We start from the raw sequence: 15,471 nt of genomic DNA on the forward strand, positions 1-15,471 counted from the left end.
ACAAACCCTGCTGTGTCTTGATGTTTGGTTTTGACTTGGTTTTAGGGCATTAATGTTTTTTTTACTCTTCATACTGTTTGTCTTCACATTTTATGATGATGAAAACTCAACCAAGTCCTCAGTTTAAAGAAAGTGATTCATCAAATTAAATGAGTATTCTTTAATTAAATAAACTTTCTTTCATGAAAATAATCAAATCATCAAATCATCTCTCTCTCTCTCTCTGTCTCTCTCTCTCTATATATATATATATATATATTTATGCAGTGTTTATGTACTTTTATGCAGTGTTTATGTACTTCTTGCTACTGTTGGGTTTTCACCATTTATGTTGTGGCTTTAACACTAATCACACCCACCACAGAGGAGCAATTGTATCTGAAAGTGTTCATACCTCATAATTTAAACATCAGAAGCACCACCTTTTTTTTATTTTCATGCTGGCAATACAACGGAATGGTGTTTGGAAGCAAGATAACCTCCCTAACTGGTTAAATTTCCCACTGCAGCCCAAAAGTCATTACTGCACACATGACAAATTTCTGCCAATTCAAATGCGCATAGAGTGACTGATGTATAGCCAAATCGTGCAAAACGCTCTGGCTGTGAATAGCAATTGTGGTCTCCATTTAAGGTGTATGGCTTTTGAATTGCATGTAGTCATTTTCTTTTCACTTTGGGAACTCAAGCCCACGCTCAAATGCTCAAACACAGTGAATGAATTTCAGTGTCACTTTTCAGTCGGTGAATTACATAACGGACAAAAATGTAGAACTGTGACCGAATCAGTGTCAGAAACTGTCAAAACAGCCGAGGTGGTCCAGAGGGATTGTGGATTTTAAAAAACATTTGAATTGCTCATAATCATCAGTGAAATGCACATGCAGCTTGTGAGACTACAATCATTTCCCCTAAAAGAAAAATAACCGTTCCAATTACCTGTTTCAAGGGTGTGACAAGTTTGCCTAGCAATTATAGCTCACATTATTCATGTGACATGGTGCAGGAAGTATCATCATCTTCTGCTCTATTTGAGGAAATATGGCCCGCAAAGCTGTCATTATTCTAAACCGCTCACATTATCTCAGGAAAACTTTCCATTGGCTTTGAAAGCTCATAATTCAGCTACCTGCATGTGAAAATTACGCTCCTCATATATTTGGCGATGCTTTATAATAATGCCTTCGCATGAATGAGTAGAGGGCGATTTAGTGCTACATAAATGTGCAGAAACAGCTCTCACTGAGGAGGCATCGCTTTCAAAGCAATTATTACAGTCTGCGATTGTGAAGGTTAGTCTAATTTCTAATTTACAGATCTGCACAGCAATTAAAGGTGTGTTTTGCATCCCTTTCTTGTTATGGAGATATGTGAATCAAAGCTCAATCAGAACAAAGTTCAGTCAAACTCATGTTTGGGGAGAAAGTGAACATCTCTGAGAAAAGTAGCACGCACATAAGCAAGCAAGGAAAAAAAGGAATAATAATTTGAGCTTTTTTCTTTATTATAGTTGTTGGCTGCAAACACATGGAACCAGAATGTATAATACATATTAATACATACATAATACATCTCTTTAGATACTTGGTACTGAATAGATGCTCGCACTCAACAAAATACTGAACTTGAATTATTAGGACAAGTCAGGCTACAGAGGAAAGGTAGCAAAAAAAGCTAAAATACCATACCTATCAACAGTAAGGACAACAAGATCCTCCTGATCAGCCAGAGCCTCCATGGCCTCCTTCAGTAGTCTGACTTTTTGACCTCCACCGATAGAACGACCTACATCACCACCCCTCCACGCCTCTCCCATTCCCAACACCTGAAACAGAACACATGAGGGACAACTTGTAGAGCCCGACGTGAATCAGCTTGTCAACAAACTTCCCCGGAAGGCAGCCCAGCAGCACTGCAAAAATATGCATTTTCACAAGTCTACACTCATTTTTCTGTCTTTATTTTATAAAATGTCTTCATCGTCTTTGTCTCAAAACCACTTGAGGGGATTTTCACTTGCCTCCCAAGACATTTCCAGGAAATTTGCAAAAATAGGGCAGAGTAAGACGGGTCCACTAATATCAAGAAAATTAAGTTTGATTGGATGGATTAAAGAAGCTGCTTTGGAAAAAAACAGCCATTATGTTACCACAATGGCAGATTTTCCAGCGCTAGCTTGAATATCCCATTTTATAAACTGTCAAAATGCAGCCAGACTTCACTTCCACACAATCTCACTGTGAGCGTGAGCCTTGGAGTTTAAGTCGGCCTCATAGTGATGATCCACATGTGCAGAGTTACTGGTAATGTTGCAGTTGCAGTCAAATTGTCAGTTCACTGTTGTTCTTTGTTTGCTAGTGTAGTCACATCAAGCTGAACAATAGGCAGAGAAAAACAGGAAACTAGCAACATTAACTAATCTAGAAAGATCTCTCACGAATGTCTTGCAGAGGGGCCTCAGAGCGTATGTGTGTCTGCAGGTGGTGGAATGCTGCAGCAGCAGGCGGAGAGGCAGAGGACCTCACAAATGCTCGCGGTGCCTCAACTCTGAGCTCCGAACAACACCACCAAAAAAAAGACTGTCATTTTTTTTACTGCTGGCTTTATCCACAAAGGGGAATTCTAGATCCATTTTGAGGTGTATCCCTTTAAGATGGATGTTTTTATAGCTTGCTGCACTTCATTGTTTCCTTTAACAGGCTAATCAATCAGAGAGTGTGTTGAAACGGTGTATGAGTGCGTGCACGCGTTTGTGTGAGTGAGAGACATAATCCTGGCATATGACAAGACAATCTTACCTTCACAGTGTAGTTGAAATATTCTGCAGACTCCATAAAGCGGCGGAAGCCATCGGTTTCTTCTGTTGCGACAGTTAGGACGAGCAATTTTTCTGAAAAAGAAAGAAAAAGAAATTTCCAAAACTCACAAATTAAGTCATCACAACAGTTTCTGGCTACCAGATTACAGGGATGTGGAGAATTTACTATTGCATCTGAAAATTGTGACATATCAAGTTGCAGATTTCTAGTTTTATTGCAATTTTTATTGCTTCCGTTGAAGGGTTGTCCAAACAAACGTGTATATTATTCAATGCTTAAATATGAGCATTGAGATTCCCTCTTCTGCGAACCAAGTGAACCAGTTGTAAACCTCAGACCTATGTCAACAAACTGGTAGCTATTTGGTTTAGCAGTCTGAACGTACATCTCAAATTAGCAACGTCGACTGTAATTTTGATTTGATTCAAAAACAGAAGCGTGTTTTTAAATGTGGAGTCAATAATTTCTTCCTATACGGGTTAAACAAACCACAAACCTCCAGGACATTTCCAGTGGCCGTGAGTGCTGAAGTCTGAGGTCTGAAGACGGGTTAGACCAAATACAAATTAGCACCATGGCCTCATGTGAAGCTAGAAAGGGGAAGACTAAAGCCACTAAGCCAGTTTTCACTTCGTCTATTATGTTTTGTAAAACCCACTGGTGGTGGCCTTGATTAGAAAGACTGCAATCTGTTATTATGAGGCAGGGAAGGAAGTAGCCTGATCTCTAGATCTGGTTCATCAAACTCTATTACTGCATGAAGGGGGAGCGCTCAATCATTTCCAGCTTCCAAAAATATAATTTAAAAATGTGCAATATGTTGCTAGTAGGGAGACAGGCCAACAAAAAAGTTAATGACACTGCTAGTATGGTTTTATAGGACCACTTGAATACTAATCCTGCTTTTCATGTTTCGAGAGGCAATCTGCCCTCTATTTAATATACAGCTACGTTCCACTAAACCCTTGTAAATTATTTATTGGACACTGGCAAGTCGGATTGGAAGTGTGAAAGAGAACATATGAAGCACAGTCTGCGGCAGGACTCAGTTAGAGAGCCGGGGACCTTTAAACATTAACAGGTCTTCATTGTGTCATTTTTGAGGTAATTTTCTATTAGCGTGGTTTAGATTATTTGTTTTGTTGACTGCACAGCAAATCTCACCATGCACATTCAGGTCCAAGCTATAAAGAGGATATGTGGTGATGTCAACTCCCCTCTCCCCAGCTGAGTGGTCACACAAGCCCACTGTGGTTGCCATGGAACGACGTGAATTGAGATTCCTGACACATGCTGTATTTGTGATTTATTCCTACACCGGAGAGGCGAAAGAAACGATACCTGAGAGCACAAATTACAAGCCCAGGTCCTATTCTGAAGCATTATTTGTCAGCAAAATCAAAATCACCCGCCTCCCACCCGCTCGTCCTAACTAAAGTACATTACAAGCAGCCTCCTTGCAGCTCTTTTCCGTCCATTTCCTGTAAATGTGACTTTGCCATTCTCTCATCCCAGTCTAGCCTGTGGCCCTGTCATCGCTCTAACAGCCGTTCCACCGCTCCTCTGACACAGAGGTTCTGTTACAGGTTGGAAATAGGTTAGAGGCAGACAGGGAACTCACAGCATCGGATGAAATATAGCAGAGGACGGGACAGAATCAGAGCAACCAGAGTTTGAAATTGCACACAGGGAAAGGATGCCTGTCGTGAGCCACGGGTGTCTCCCTGTTCTTATGCCTGGCTTGAAGGTAGAAGACAATCAGGCGTAGTGCAGGGAGGGGATGGCGTCTTTCAGGTTTGGGAAGCACATTTTCCATGCAGCTCTCTAAGACAAGTGATCTTAACGGAGACTGGAGAGGTTTTTAGTTCTCCTCCTATCTTACGTGAGACTATCAAGGGGGCAAAGTTTAAGCCCAGATCAGGCAATTAGTTATGTTAAATGCAATATGTCCAAGCACGAAGGACAAGTCATTTGGCAAAAACGTGTAATAAATCACACTACAGACTTTTCTCGCCGTATGAAGCAAATCCTAGACAAAGCTTTTTTTAATTATTATTAATATGGTTTAAATATTGGACACAGTTTCAGTCTCTCCTGGAAACCATTCGCAGTGTTGCGCAGTGCCAGAAATAGTTCAATAACAAATTAAAAAGTGAGCGTGAGAGTGAAGTTTAAACGCAGCTTTCTTTCTCACCTCTGCACAGCTGGCCAATCAGCGCTTGAAGTGGGTGAGAGTGACGGATTGTTGGTTTCGGAAAGTAGCAGAAATGGTCGTGCGATCCAAAAAAAAAGTTGGGACGGCACGCATAACGTAAGTAAAAACAAACCACGTTTGCCGACAAAAGTTTTAAAGAGTTCCTGAGTCCATGCAGTAATATCTTGTATACAGTCATGTGTTCACAAAGTGGTGAACCTCGCTCCATCCTCGCTTGTGAACGACTGAGCCTTTCCAGGATGCTCCTTTCATACCCCATCATGATACTATCACCTGTTACCAATCAACCTGTTTACCTGTGGAATGTTCCAAACAGGTGTTTTTGGATCAGTCCACATCTTTCCCAGTCTTTAGTTGCTCCTGTCCCGACTTGTTTGAAACGTGTTGCTGCATGAAATTTTAAGTAAGCAGATATTTATAAAAATAGGTGACAAGTTAATGAGGTCAAACATTAAATATATTGTCTTTGTACTGTTAAATGTAATTCAAACGGGATCAGCAAGTTATCACATTCTGTTTTACATATGTTTTATTTATTCGACAATCCAACAAGCATTTCTGACAGAGCAAACTGCCGACACTTTCTGCTGGGTTTTCTGGTCAATGTTCGGAAAACCTTCATGAAAATTCTCTATTTCATACTGCTGTAATTACAGCCAGGACACATGTTTTGTATTTCTCCTTGTAATTATCTCAATTCGTTTATCTGTTCCCATAAAATGGGAATTCATCACCAGTTGCTTTGTTTGTGTTTGTACAGTGAAAGCCAACGTCAAGCTTCATGCTATGATTCCTGCTCTATTTTGCTTCACTTATCTATTTAGATTTCCCAAACAGTAAACTACTGAAAACAAAACTGATGACTTGCCTGTGATGTCAAGGAGATACTTCCCATAAGGATAAAACAGGCTGACAGCTTAGACAAATTAACCCTCCGTGACTTTGCCCTGACCTTATGGAACCACACACTTCCCTCTTGTCATAAACATGCAGGCCACATGAGTGCATCCCAGCAAGCAAGCTCCCAGTTAAGTACAGCCCGGGGACACAAACCACCTTTAATTTAAAAGAGATGAGACTGACACTTTTATTTCCTACATTAAACTTGTTGTTCAAACACAATGGCAAGGCTCTTTCGTGGCCTTTCCATACACCATTCCTGGTGGGAAAAAAATCCCTTAGGATTCATGGTGTCCTCACATGAACTATGGATGGAAACCTTGGCTGGACATTCTGATATTGTCTCCAAAAACAACACAAAGTTCAGACGAAGGAATTCTGATGTGCCAACATTGTTGGATTTTAACTATGGACATGTAAATCTGTGATCCATAAATTTAACGAACGACCTCACTCACATTAGTTATGTGTCGATTTTAGACTGATTTTAAACTAGCTTTGATCCATAAATTATGTTGTCACACAGCTAAATGTTGTTGTTCTTCTGCAAAAGACCCTGTTCACCACAGTTAAAAGTAAGGCCAGTCTTATATCACATCCTTCTGCACACCACTGTCAATATGTGCAGGGATCTCTTTTTCAGTTGTTGTCTGAAATTAACACAGAGGATTGATTGTACAGCACACATAATATAACAAAGTGTAGTAGCCTACAGCTAATTATCATGTCACAGGTGAATTAACTGGTAACAACATCTAAAAAATGTGGGAAGGTCAAAATGAATGCCTTCATGTCAATGTTCAGTTTGTATATGTTGCTCCCACTGGGGTCCATCATCCGCAAGCATAGTACTGACTTTTACGTATACGCAGATGACATCCAATTCTATTTTACACTGGACAATCTGCATCCAATTATTATTTAAAAGTTAAGTTTTAGGTGAACAACCTGAGAGTCACTGATTTTTATTTTCATATGCATAAATAAAATATTACCAGCTGTTAGTAAGATGCTATTCTGTGCATTTCTGCCATTATATAAAAAAAATAAGGGGATTGAGTTGTTGAGTGAGCTCCTGATTCCATGACTGTGCTGGCCAGTGTTTTGCTTGTAGCCATAAATCACAAACACCAACCACATTTAAATAGATTCCTATGATTAAGAAGTCATAATTGAGTCACTCTGGTCGAGCCAAAATGTCTCCCTTTATTATCATTGCCTACATTTTAAAAATAGTGTCAAAAGTCACAAGACCAATCTGGGTATTTTATCCTTTTCATGCAACATTCAGACTGTACTGTATATCATTTTCTGCCAGGAAAGTAATTCACTGTACCGCTTGTCACATATTGCTCAAATTAGTCCCAAAAGAAAGAAAACAATAATTGTTTACAGACATCAGAAGTATAAATGTACCTCCCAATCTAATTACAAAATGTAATCTTGGGCCAACTGTCCAATCCATTGATGTGTTTTTTTTAATGTAAACACTTTAATCACACTAATAATTAAGCATAACTGAGAGACAGATGGCAACACTCAAAAGGAGGTTTTACAGACAGCTGTGATTTTTTTGGGGATGAGTATCTAGTCAGAGTAAACACAGCACACTGTCATGTCAGTTCTGTACGAACAGTCCACAGAAGGAGAGGAATGTAGCTCGTACAGTGCTGCCATAACTCCTCTCCAAGAAAGGCGTGGACGTGAAGTGGTCTTTCCCACTCACTGTGCTCTCTTCCCTCTTTCTCTGTGCCACATGGGGCTCAGCCGTCTAGGTAAACTTTCACACTTCAATGAGCAAAAGTTCTGACTCACTGGCTGGGGCTAAGCTTAAGTAAGCATTTCTTGCAGAACGGAAAGAGGTATCATGGGAATGTGCCCTGGCCTTGAACAGAAGGATAACAGGATCTTTCCTCTTTGATGAGACAATCCTGGCCAGTGAACACAAACTCCTGTCCTTTCTATTTTGGTCATCCAAGTAAATAAGCCACTACATAAAGTTCACCTTAAAGCTCACCGCAGCTATCCAGAAAGTGTCAGGCAAAGGAAAGTGCAGGTAGTTCAGTTTATAGCCCACATAGGCAGGGTAAATCCAGGTAAATCAAGAAATTGGGAAAAGAAAACGGATTGCTTACAACCAAATCAGACCTGATTCAGACTTCCATGCAAGGATTGCGCACCGATGCCCAATTCTGCTTTTTTGAGTGCAACCTTCCTAAACTCGGAGATTTGCCTGAGGATGACCCCCCTCCTGAAAAGCCAGCCCTCACCATGTGAAATGTAAATTCAACTCTAACCCCAGTCAGTTTGTGTGTTCCTTTCCTGCATCTGAAATAATGAAATTAATGAATATCAGGGGACGTGGAGAGTGGTAAGACATTGCTTAAACGTGATTGTAACAGACTTCCAGGCATTTACTTTTCGTGGATGGGCCTCGGGTCTTTGAGCTGTGCCAACATTTCAGCAGTGGTATGCGCTGCCAGGTTGTACAGCTAAAACCCTTCACTGTATTACTCAAGACAGCATACAGCTTTTCCATCCTGGAAACAACTTTCTCTAAAAGGGAAAAAAACATTTCAAGCCAGGTTATATAAGAAGAAACATATAGAAATTAACAACAGTATTCTGTTGGTATGTAGTGCAAAGATGGAGAAAGACAATATTTTTGGTATGTGTAAAATGTTTCATTGGCCATTTAATTGGTCACCTTATTGAAAACATTAAAATGGTGCTACTGTTGGGATGCTGGATCGCACCTGGAACCAGAAAGGTGTTAATCAGATCATCAGCACTAATCTGCATTTAATCCAGCTGGAAAGTGAGATGTGACTACTGATCTCTGGTGTAGTTCAGAAAGGCATTACGCTATTAATAAACCTCCAAATCTTTTGGCCATTTTGGGGCAGTGGAAACAGGCTGTGAACACTGCATTGACATATCATCACCTGAGTCATGTTTCTGTCCAAAATAATCTTCCAACTGCTGTGCTGAGTGGGAAGTGTGCAGTTCTAGAGCTCTTCTGCTGAGAACAGCTGCCCGCTACAGCTAGAAACAATGCTAATAGAACAGTGAGAGTGAACCAAAAACAGTAAGGTTGTGGGCTGCTCAGCTAAACAATGAGCTAGAACTCGCCATAAAGCCGCATAAAGCTGAGGTTTCAGGTGATGATCCTCTGATTACTTGCTACGCATGACACCTTTCACACTAGTGTACTGGCTGCACGCTTGAAAGTGCAGTGAAAAGCCTGCCATCGTAGAGAATGGAGAGACACCCTATCATTTAAATACGGGGACAACAATGCACGTTTCCAAACAGTCTCTCCTGGGGGGCATTCATGGTTTTGCACTGAGTTGCACACATGAAAAGTGACAGAAACAGAGCTGGAGAGAGAAGTTCATCCCCTGGCTCCTTTCTCACCCACGCACAGCTGGCTAATCTCTGCTTGAAGTGGGTATGAATGTCTGATTGGCGTTTTTGGAACGTTACACGAATGCCCCCCCCCCAGATCTGACGTCAAAGGGGAGGGGGTTTTACCAAAGCTATGTGACCATCAAACCAGCAGTTCTGATAAAGCATACTTGCAGCTTCAGGGTGGAGATCTGCACATACAAACATCTGTCTGTGTGCATGGAACCGAATATATGCAAAATTCTCAGCCCTCGGCTAAACATAGAAGCACGCCACCCAACCTACAGTTGCTTTAACAGGTTTTCCAGCTTTGGAACACATTAGAATTTTAATGAAACTACAAGTAGCTTTGGCACAGAAGCAGCACTTTTGATGTCTATACGCCAGGAGCCCCCAGACATGCAGACATTCCTTTTCGCCTGAAAAATACCACCGTTGCTAGCTAGGTGAGTGAACCATGTGTTTGTAATTAGCAGTAGTCACCAAATTTGCGGGATGGATACCCGAGGGACTAGAAAATCTGATGCTCAAAGGGCCGGTTAATCGGACATTATTGTAACTGTCCACATCTAGAAAGAGTTTATTTTCTAGCGTTTCAGACCAACCATAATTGATAGAACAACCATATCCATAATACAAGAGCCCTGTAATACATCTGCAGAAAAAGGCTGTGTTTTCAATTACACATGTCAAACCACAGGCACTCCAGCCTTAGGATGTGGCATGATGTCACCAGCGTTAGACCGGGAAGCAATTTCGTCGTCTCGTCACACATCACTTTGATTCAGGAATAGTTTATTCATTTTATCCTATAAAGAACTACTAGAATGTAGAAAAATAACAACTTATTTCATCTGGTTTACGTCATGCAGCGCTCTCGTCAGCAGTAATGACCACATTAGGACAGTCATTTCCACTGTTGGCCACAGTCTGGTGTCACTGTAGAGCTTTAGATTCTTCATTGTTGAGCTAGGTTGATAAACATAATGCACTTAGAGGTTCACTATTTAAGTTTAAACAGCATGCTTGGATAAATTAGGTAATTACTTTATGCTGATATTACTGTAAGTGGAAAGCACAACACGATATTTGCTGCAATGGGGGCACGGGCCAAGCATTTTATTCACGCTGTCACATTTCCACATCGGAACAGCTCCTGTTTCTCTACACAGGATGTGAACTGAAAGTGCTTTAAAGACCAGAATTAAGCTGCTCCCTAAGCACACAGTTTGGCTCCTGCATGTTTTTCTCAGCTCGCAGATTTGTTTTAACAGACTTCAGTGATTAGTAAATACAAACTGAAATCCCTGGCTCATAGAAAGGCAGGAAAAAAAGGCTTTACTTTGAAATTGTGCAGCTGGAATACCAAAACAATCACCTAAAGCAATAGGCGAGAACATTTTCATGAAAGCGAGTGCCTTTGTTGTTTTCTCGCCAGTGAGAATGTATTATTGGGATGAGACCACGTAAAAAGCTGAGACTTGATCTGACAGTTGCACTTACTGTGATGGTCTTGCTTTCCTGCAGCCTCCTTTTAAAAGCTATATCACATTGGTACGTTACAGTTAATATATAAGCCTTAGTGTTCGTAATATCCTGACAACTTCTGACTACAATTTAAAACAAAGCTCAACGAGTTTGAGCAATACGAGGCAACTTCAACAGCATACCATCAGGTACTGTCTTATCAAGACGAGATTCAGCTAGACGCAGCTCTCGCCAAAGATCAACAGCGTCATCATTTAAATTGACTTGCTAGGTAGAACAATGGGACATTTGTACCGCAGCCATACTCCTGACAACATAGCTGAAACATCATCTGTTTTCAGTACTGCTCGAGAGGAACAGTTTGCATAATGGGAACTGTCAGCTTGAGATCCTGCTGTTTTTATCTCTGTGATAGTTGGCAGAAAACACCTCAGACAGAGCTCAGAGAAAAGAGGCCGAGTGAAAAAGCAGACAACACAACACATATTTGGCTGAAAATGAGGCACGGAACCAACCTTGTGGTGATATAGTGACAATGTTCTAAGACATGATTACAGGTTTGGCCTGCCAACAGGGTTTGTTAGTTTGTTAGACTGGAATTACAGGCAATAGAGAGCGCTATTATACAGTATATAAGGCATGGACAACTTTAGGTGGAGTTTCCTTTTCTTCTCTATAAAATGCTGCCTGCTGACACGTCAGTGATGTCTGGGAAAGGTCTAATCTAGAGACGCCTATTCCATGAAACAGTGGAGCAAAGAGATCATACTGACTAATGGCCCTTATGGTGTTTCACACACACACACACACACACACACACACACACACACACACACACACACACACTTATGCCTGCCTCAATGTCTGAGTAATTGTCGGGAATACAATACGTCCAAGGAAATGGTGTCAACACATCTATTTAAAATGTTGCTGATATAAAACCAATCATTTAGATCTCCAATACTGTAAAATGACTCAAACGATCCAATCGAATTCATTAAAAAAACGATCTGAAGGATGGTTTATGCGTTGGGGGGAGGGGTTCAGGATAAAGGAGTCGTGCACAGCGACATGGAGTGGCTCAGACTCGCGCCACAAGATCCACAAGTCAAATCAAATATATACTCTGTCAGAAGTGCTGTTCACACAGTCAGTCGGAGAGGAGTGAAAGGCTCCTTTCAGACGGCTGGACAGCAGGGGTGTGTGCCGCCCAGTTCCTGTAACTTTCCAAAACCGCCTAACCAGCAGGCAAGTCCGCCGTTCACAGCGACCGGCCAGGTGCGCATAGGTGAGAAATGGGCAGAGGTCTGCATTCCTGCGTGTTCTGCTGTCCGGCTGCTGAATCAAACCATTCACGTCTGTGCTACAATACAAATCTGCTTTGAGTCTCTTCTTGCACACAAATCAGGAAATACAAACACCTGCATGCTGCCTTCAAATCACTACTTTTTCTCTAGCCTTTTTTTTTTGTTTGTTTTTTGACTAATCACTGTCTCTGCTTTGTAAAACTCCATCGCTGTGAAGACCAGCATCTTGCTCCACCTAAAAGTAAAATCTCTCTAAAACAGTACGTGCAATGACATGATGTTCGACAGGTCACTTGACCTTGTTGTAAAGGAGAGGATTTAGGCCTTTGTTTGCTTTGCTTTTCACAGCAATGCTCTGTCTTTGTTCAGGGTAAAAGGGAAAAGAGAGAGAACTTGTGTGGTGGGGGGCATGAGTTATCAAGTTGATGTTCCTCACTGTTAACACATCGTATAATAGGTGTAGCACAGTGTTTCTGACATTACGACCCAGACAGGATCCAGAATGGATGATAACTGGTGGACTGGGGTGATTTATCGCTGTAGTGTGTCCCAGTTCAAAACAAATGGTTCCTATTTGGATTATAAAAATGAGGGAAACAATAGATCATCTGCGCTGAAACTCTGGCACACAATGCATGTCGAATTGCAGCGTGTCTTGGGGCTCGGGCCTAGTTGGCTTGTGCTTCACGTCAAGTTAGATGCTGCAGCACAGCAAACTATTCATGGAGTTCTAATGCATAAACTATTACTTGAGTTTGCTCACCAGTGCCTTGGTCAGTGCATAAAACCGTCTGTAGTAGTTAAAAGAGTGATTTCACATAAAGACTGTCTGGATCACATTTTGCAGTCTGTAAAGAAGCTATTTGCTGAAAAATCTCTGCAAATTCCAACTAAAATACTTTGATATAATGACATATTAACATCATTAATCAAATGCTCAATGCATTTTGTTAACAATTGCTGGTCTGCGGTAGCTCCAATGAGAGTTTTTTTGTAGACTTTTGTTGTGCATCTTAGTGAGCTGTAACACTTGTGCTGTAATCTCTCCCAGGTGTACAGACAAGACTTTCACAAGCAAACATTTCAACCCCTCGTAAAGTTAACGTGGCTACTGTGTGAAAGACACTCAGTTAGTGCAGACCAGAGGACAAAACAAGCCTGTGGAGCCTGAAGGCAGCTGCTGTTGTAGACTGCCTCCCCCACCAAACTGCATCATTGGAAAAGTAGATTTCCAGACTTATCTTAAACATAAGACCACAGTACTTATGACATCATCGCTGGTGTACATATATATATATATATATATATATATATAAAACTCCATATGTCTCCACTTATGTTGTTGTTTGCAGGTTTTTACAAGATGCCCAGGACTGTGAAGGAGCTGTGTTTAACTGAAATGATTTCAGGGCAATTTAGAGCAATTTACCCACCAGCGACACGCTACCAGATGAAGGACTTTGAAACAAGTCAATAAAGCTGTGACACATCTGGGGGCTTTGGGGAGCATAAACATGTTCAGTGTGGCCTATGGGCTGTCCCCACAGCTGAGCACTCAAGCAGGTTGCACTTGGCTCCACTCCATGCACCTTCAATTATGGCAGGTTTATAACTGCCTCTCTGTTTATTAAGCACGTAATTGCTTGTTTGCCATTAAAAAAACTCATATGTCGCGCATTCTAATTGAAATCATGGCTAATAAGTGCATGATTGCCCTGTTTTGTTTGTTTTGTTTTTTTTAAATTCAAGCCTAAATGCAAAGACAGGGAAAACTCCTTTAGTTATTTCACTTTACAGCCTGGCATCCGAGCTGCACGCAGCCGAGCGACGCGACATAAAAAATGGGATTGCGAGAAACCGCAGACGCGTCTTTTGTGTGAGGCGCTATCACGTCATTTTACACCCTCACCGTGTGTCGCGCGGGACGTAGAAGATCCGCTGGTGTGCAACCTGCACAGAAACCGTGAAGTGACACCTCGGACTACACATCTTCCCCTGTTTGCACACTTTACACGACAGCCCTGAACGTGCAGAAAAGCGGCGAAATGTGATGTAGCTGCGTGCGTCGTTGCAGCACTTCAGGCTGACTTCGGGGGCAACAAAAAAATGAATAAAAAAGTTTGATCGCTGCTTACCTTTAGGAATAGGCGCAGGGGCTTGAGGTGTTTCTGTAGAGGAGACAGAATTTGCAAACTTCAGCCAGCATGAAAACACAAAACAAAACTTGAGGTACTCCATTGCTGTTACAGTGCGCGCTCCCGGTGACCGACTGGACTCTCAGCCAACCTCCCAGCAGTGGTCAGGATCAGCCCTGGAGGGTCCTGATGTACGCTCTCGCGATAATAAAATTATGAGAGAGAGAGAGCGGGAGGGAGGTAAAAACAAATCCGATGAATTTGAAGTTGAGTGGACGAGCCGCGCTTCGGGACTGCGCTCTCGCTGCGGGGATGGGTAGGATAAGTAGTGCAGTGCGGGGCGATTAGAGCGCAACAGGCGTGGTTCCTTAATTGCAGCTGCGGCCGCGTGTGTTCCCGGTGAAGTTGGGGCAGCAGCGAAGGAAAGATAACGGTGCTCACCCCCCCTGACACGGGGCCGCCCTGCGCCGGAGTGTGTTTAGACCCAGCTGTGTTTGAACCCCCACCGCAACCCCCTGACTGTTAAATACCCCTCCCCTGGTCCCCTCCCCCTGAGCGCCGAGCGCCTGCCTGACCAGCAAAGCTCTCCCTCTCCACTCTGCCCACAACAGACTGTCCATTCAGCCTCACGGTGCGCTCAAAGCCGTGGAAGAAGAGGACAAAGTCTTATTTAAACACTGCACAGTGATGTTCAGCACGCTGCACAACACTTAATTCAGTTTTCGGTGTTTTTTTTTTTTTTTTTGTTGGACCCATTCTTTCCCCTTTCAGATCATATATCCACCACGTGACTTGGCCCTCATTTAACGCCATTATATGGAGTTATATAACATAGAAAATGCCTCCATACAGCAATGGAGGCAGTATTCAGATCCTTTACTTCAATACTAGTGGAAAAGTACATTGTTACAGTAAATTCATGCCTTTTAAAGTGTCAGAAGTACTGTGCATATTATTCAATTAATGTTATTGATCTGTTAACATGTGTACAGCATTTAATGTAGCCCAATTGTTGGAGGTGAACTATCTCATTCTGTTAAGTTGGTCATTTTTATCATACATATTTTTGATGTGGAGTGGAAGGTTTCCTTGTGGAGTGAAGGCAGAGGTGCAATGCAATAAAGGGGGCTACAGTTACTCAAGAACTGTAACACGAACTTCACAAATCAAGACTTGACAGACAAAACACATGAAGAACT

At 41.9% G+C, this 15,471-nt stretch overlaps 1 protein-coding gene across 2 annotated transcripts in view; it reads right to left on the reverse strand.

The window, feature by feature from the left end:
- The window catches only part of plod2 (procollagen-lysine, 2-oxoglutarate 5-dioxygenase 2), a 32,233-nt gene extending 17,485 nt beyond the window's left edge, over window positions 1-14,748 (reverse strand). For both annotated transcript variants that reach the window (XM_041961258.1, XM_041961257.1), the window contains exons 1-3: window positions 14,273-14,748; window positions 2,799-2,890; window positions 1,689-1,825 (exon numbers count right to left, since the gene is read on the reverse strand). In XM_041961258.1, the coding sequence (XP_041817192.1) occupies window positions 1,689-1,825; window positions 2,799-2,890; window positions 14,273-14,375 (332 nt within the window). In that variant the 5' untranslated portion in view covers window positions 14,376-14,748. The remainder of the gene's footprint in view (window positions 1-1,688; window positions 1,826-2,798; window positions 2,891-14,272) is intronic.
- Between the last annotated feature and the right edge of the window lie 723 nt (window positions 14,749-15,471).

Source organism: Chelmon rostratus, chromosome 20 (assembly GCF_017976325.1).
Source record: "Chelmon rostratus isolate fCheRos1 chromosome 20, fCheRos1.pri, whole genome shotgun sequence".
Taxonomy (NCBI): Eukaryota; Metazoa; Chordata; class Actinopteri; order Chaetodontiformes; family Chaetodontidae; genus Chelmon; species Chelmon rostratus.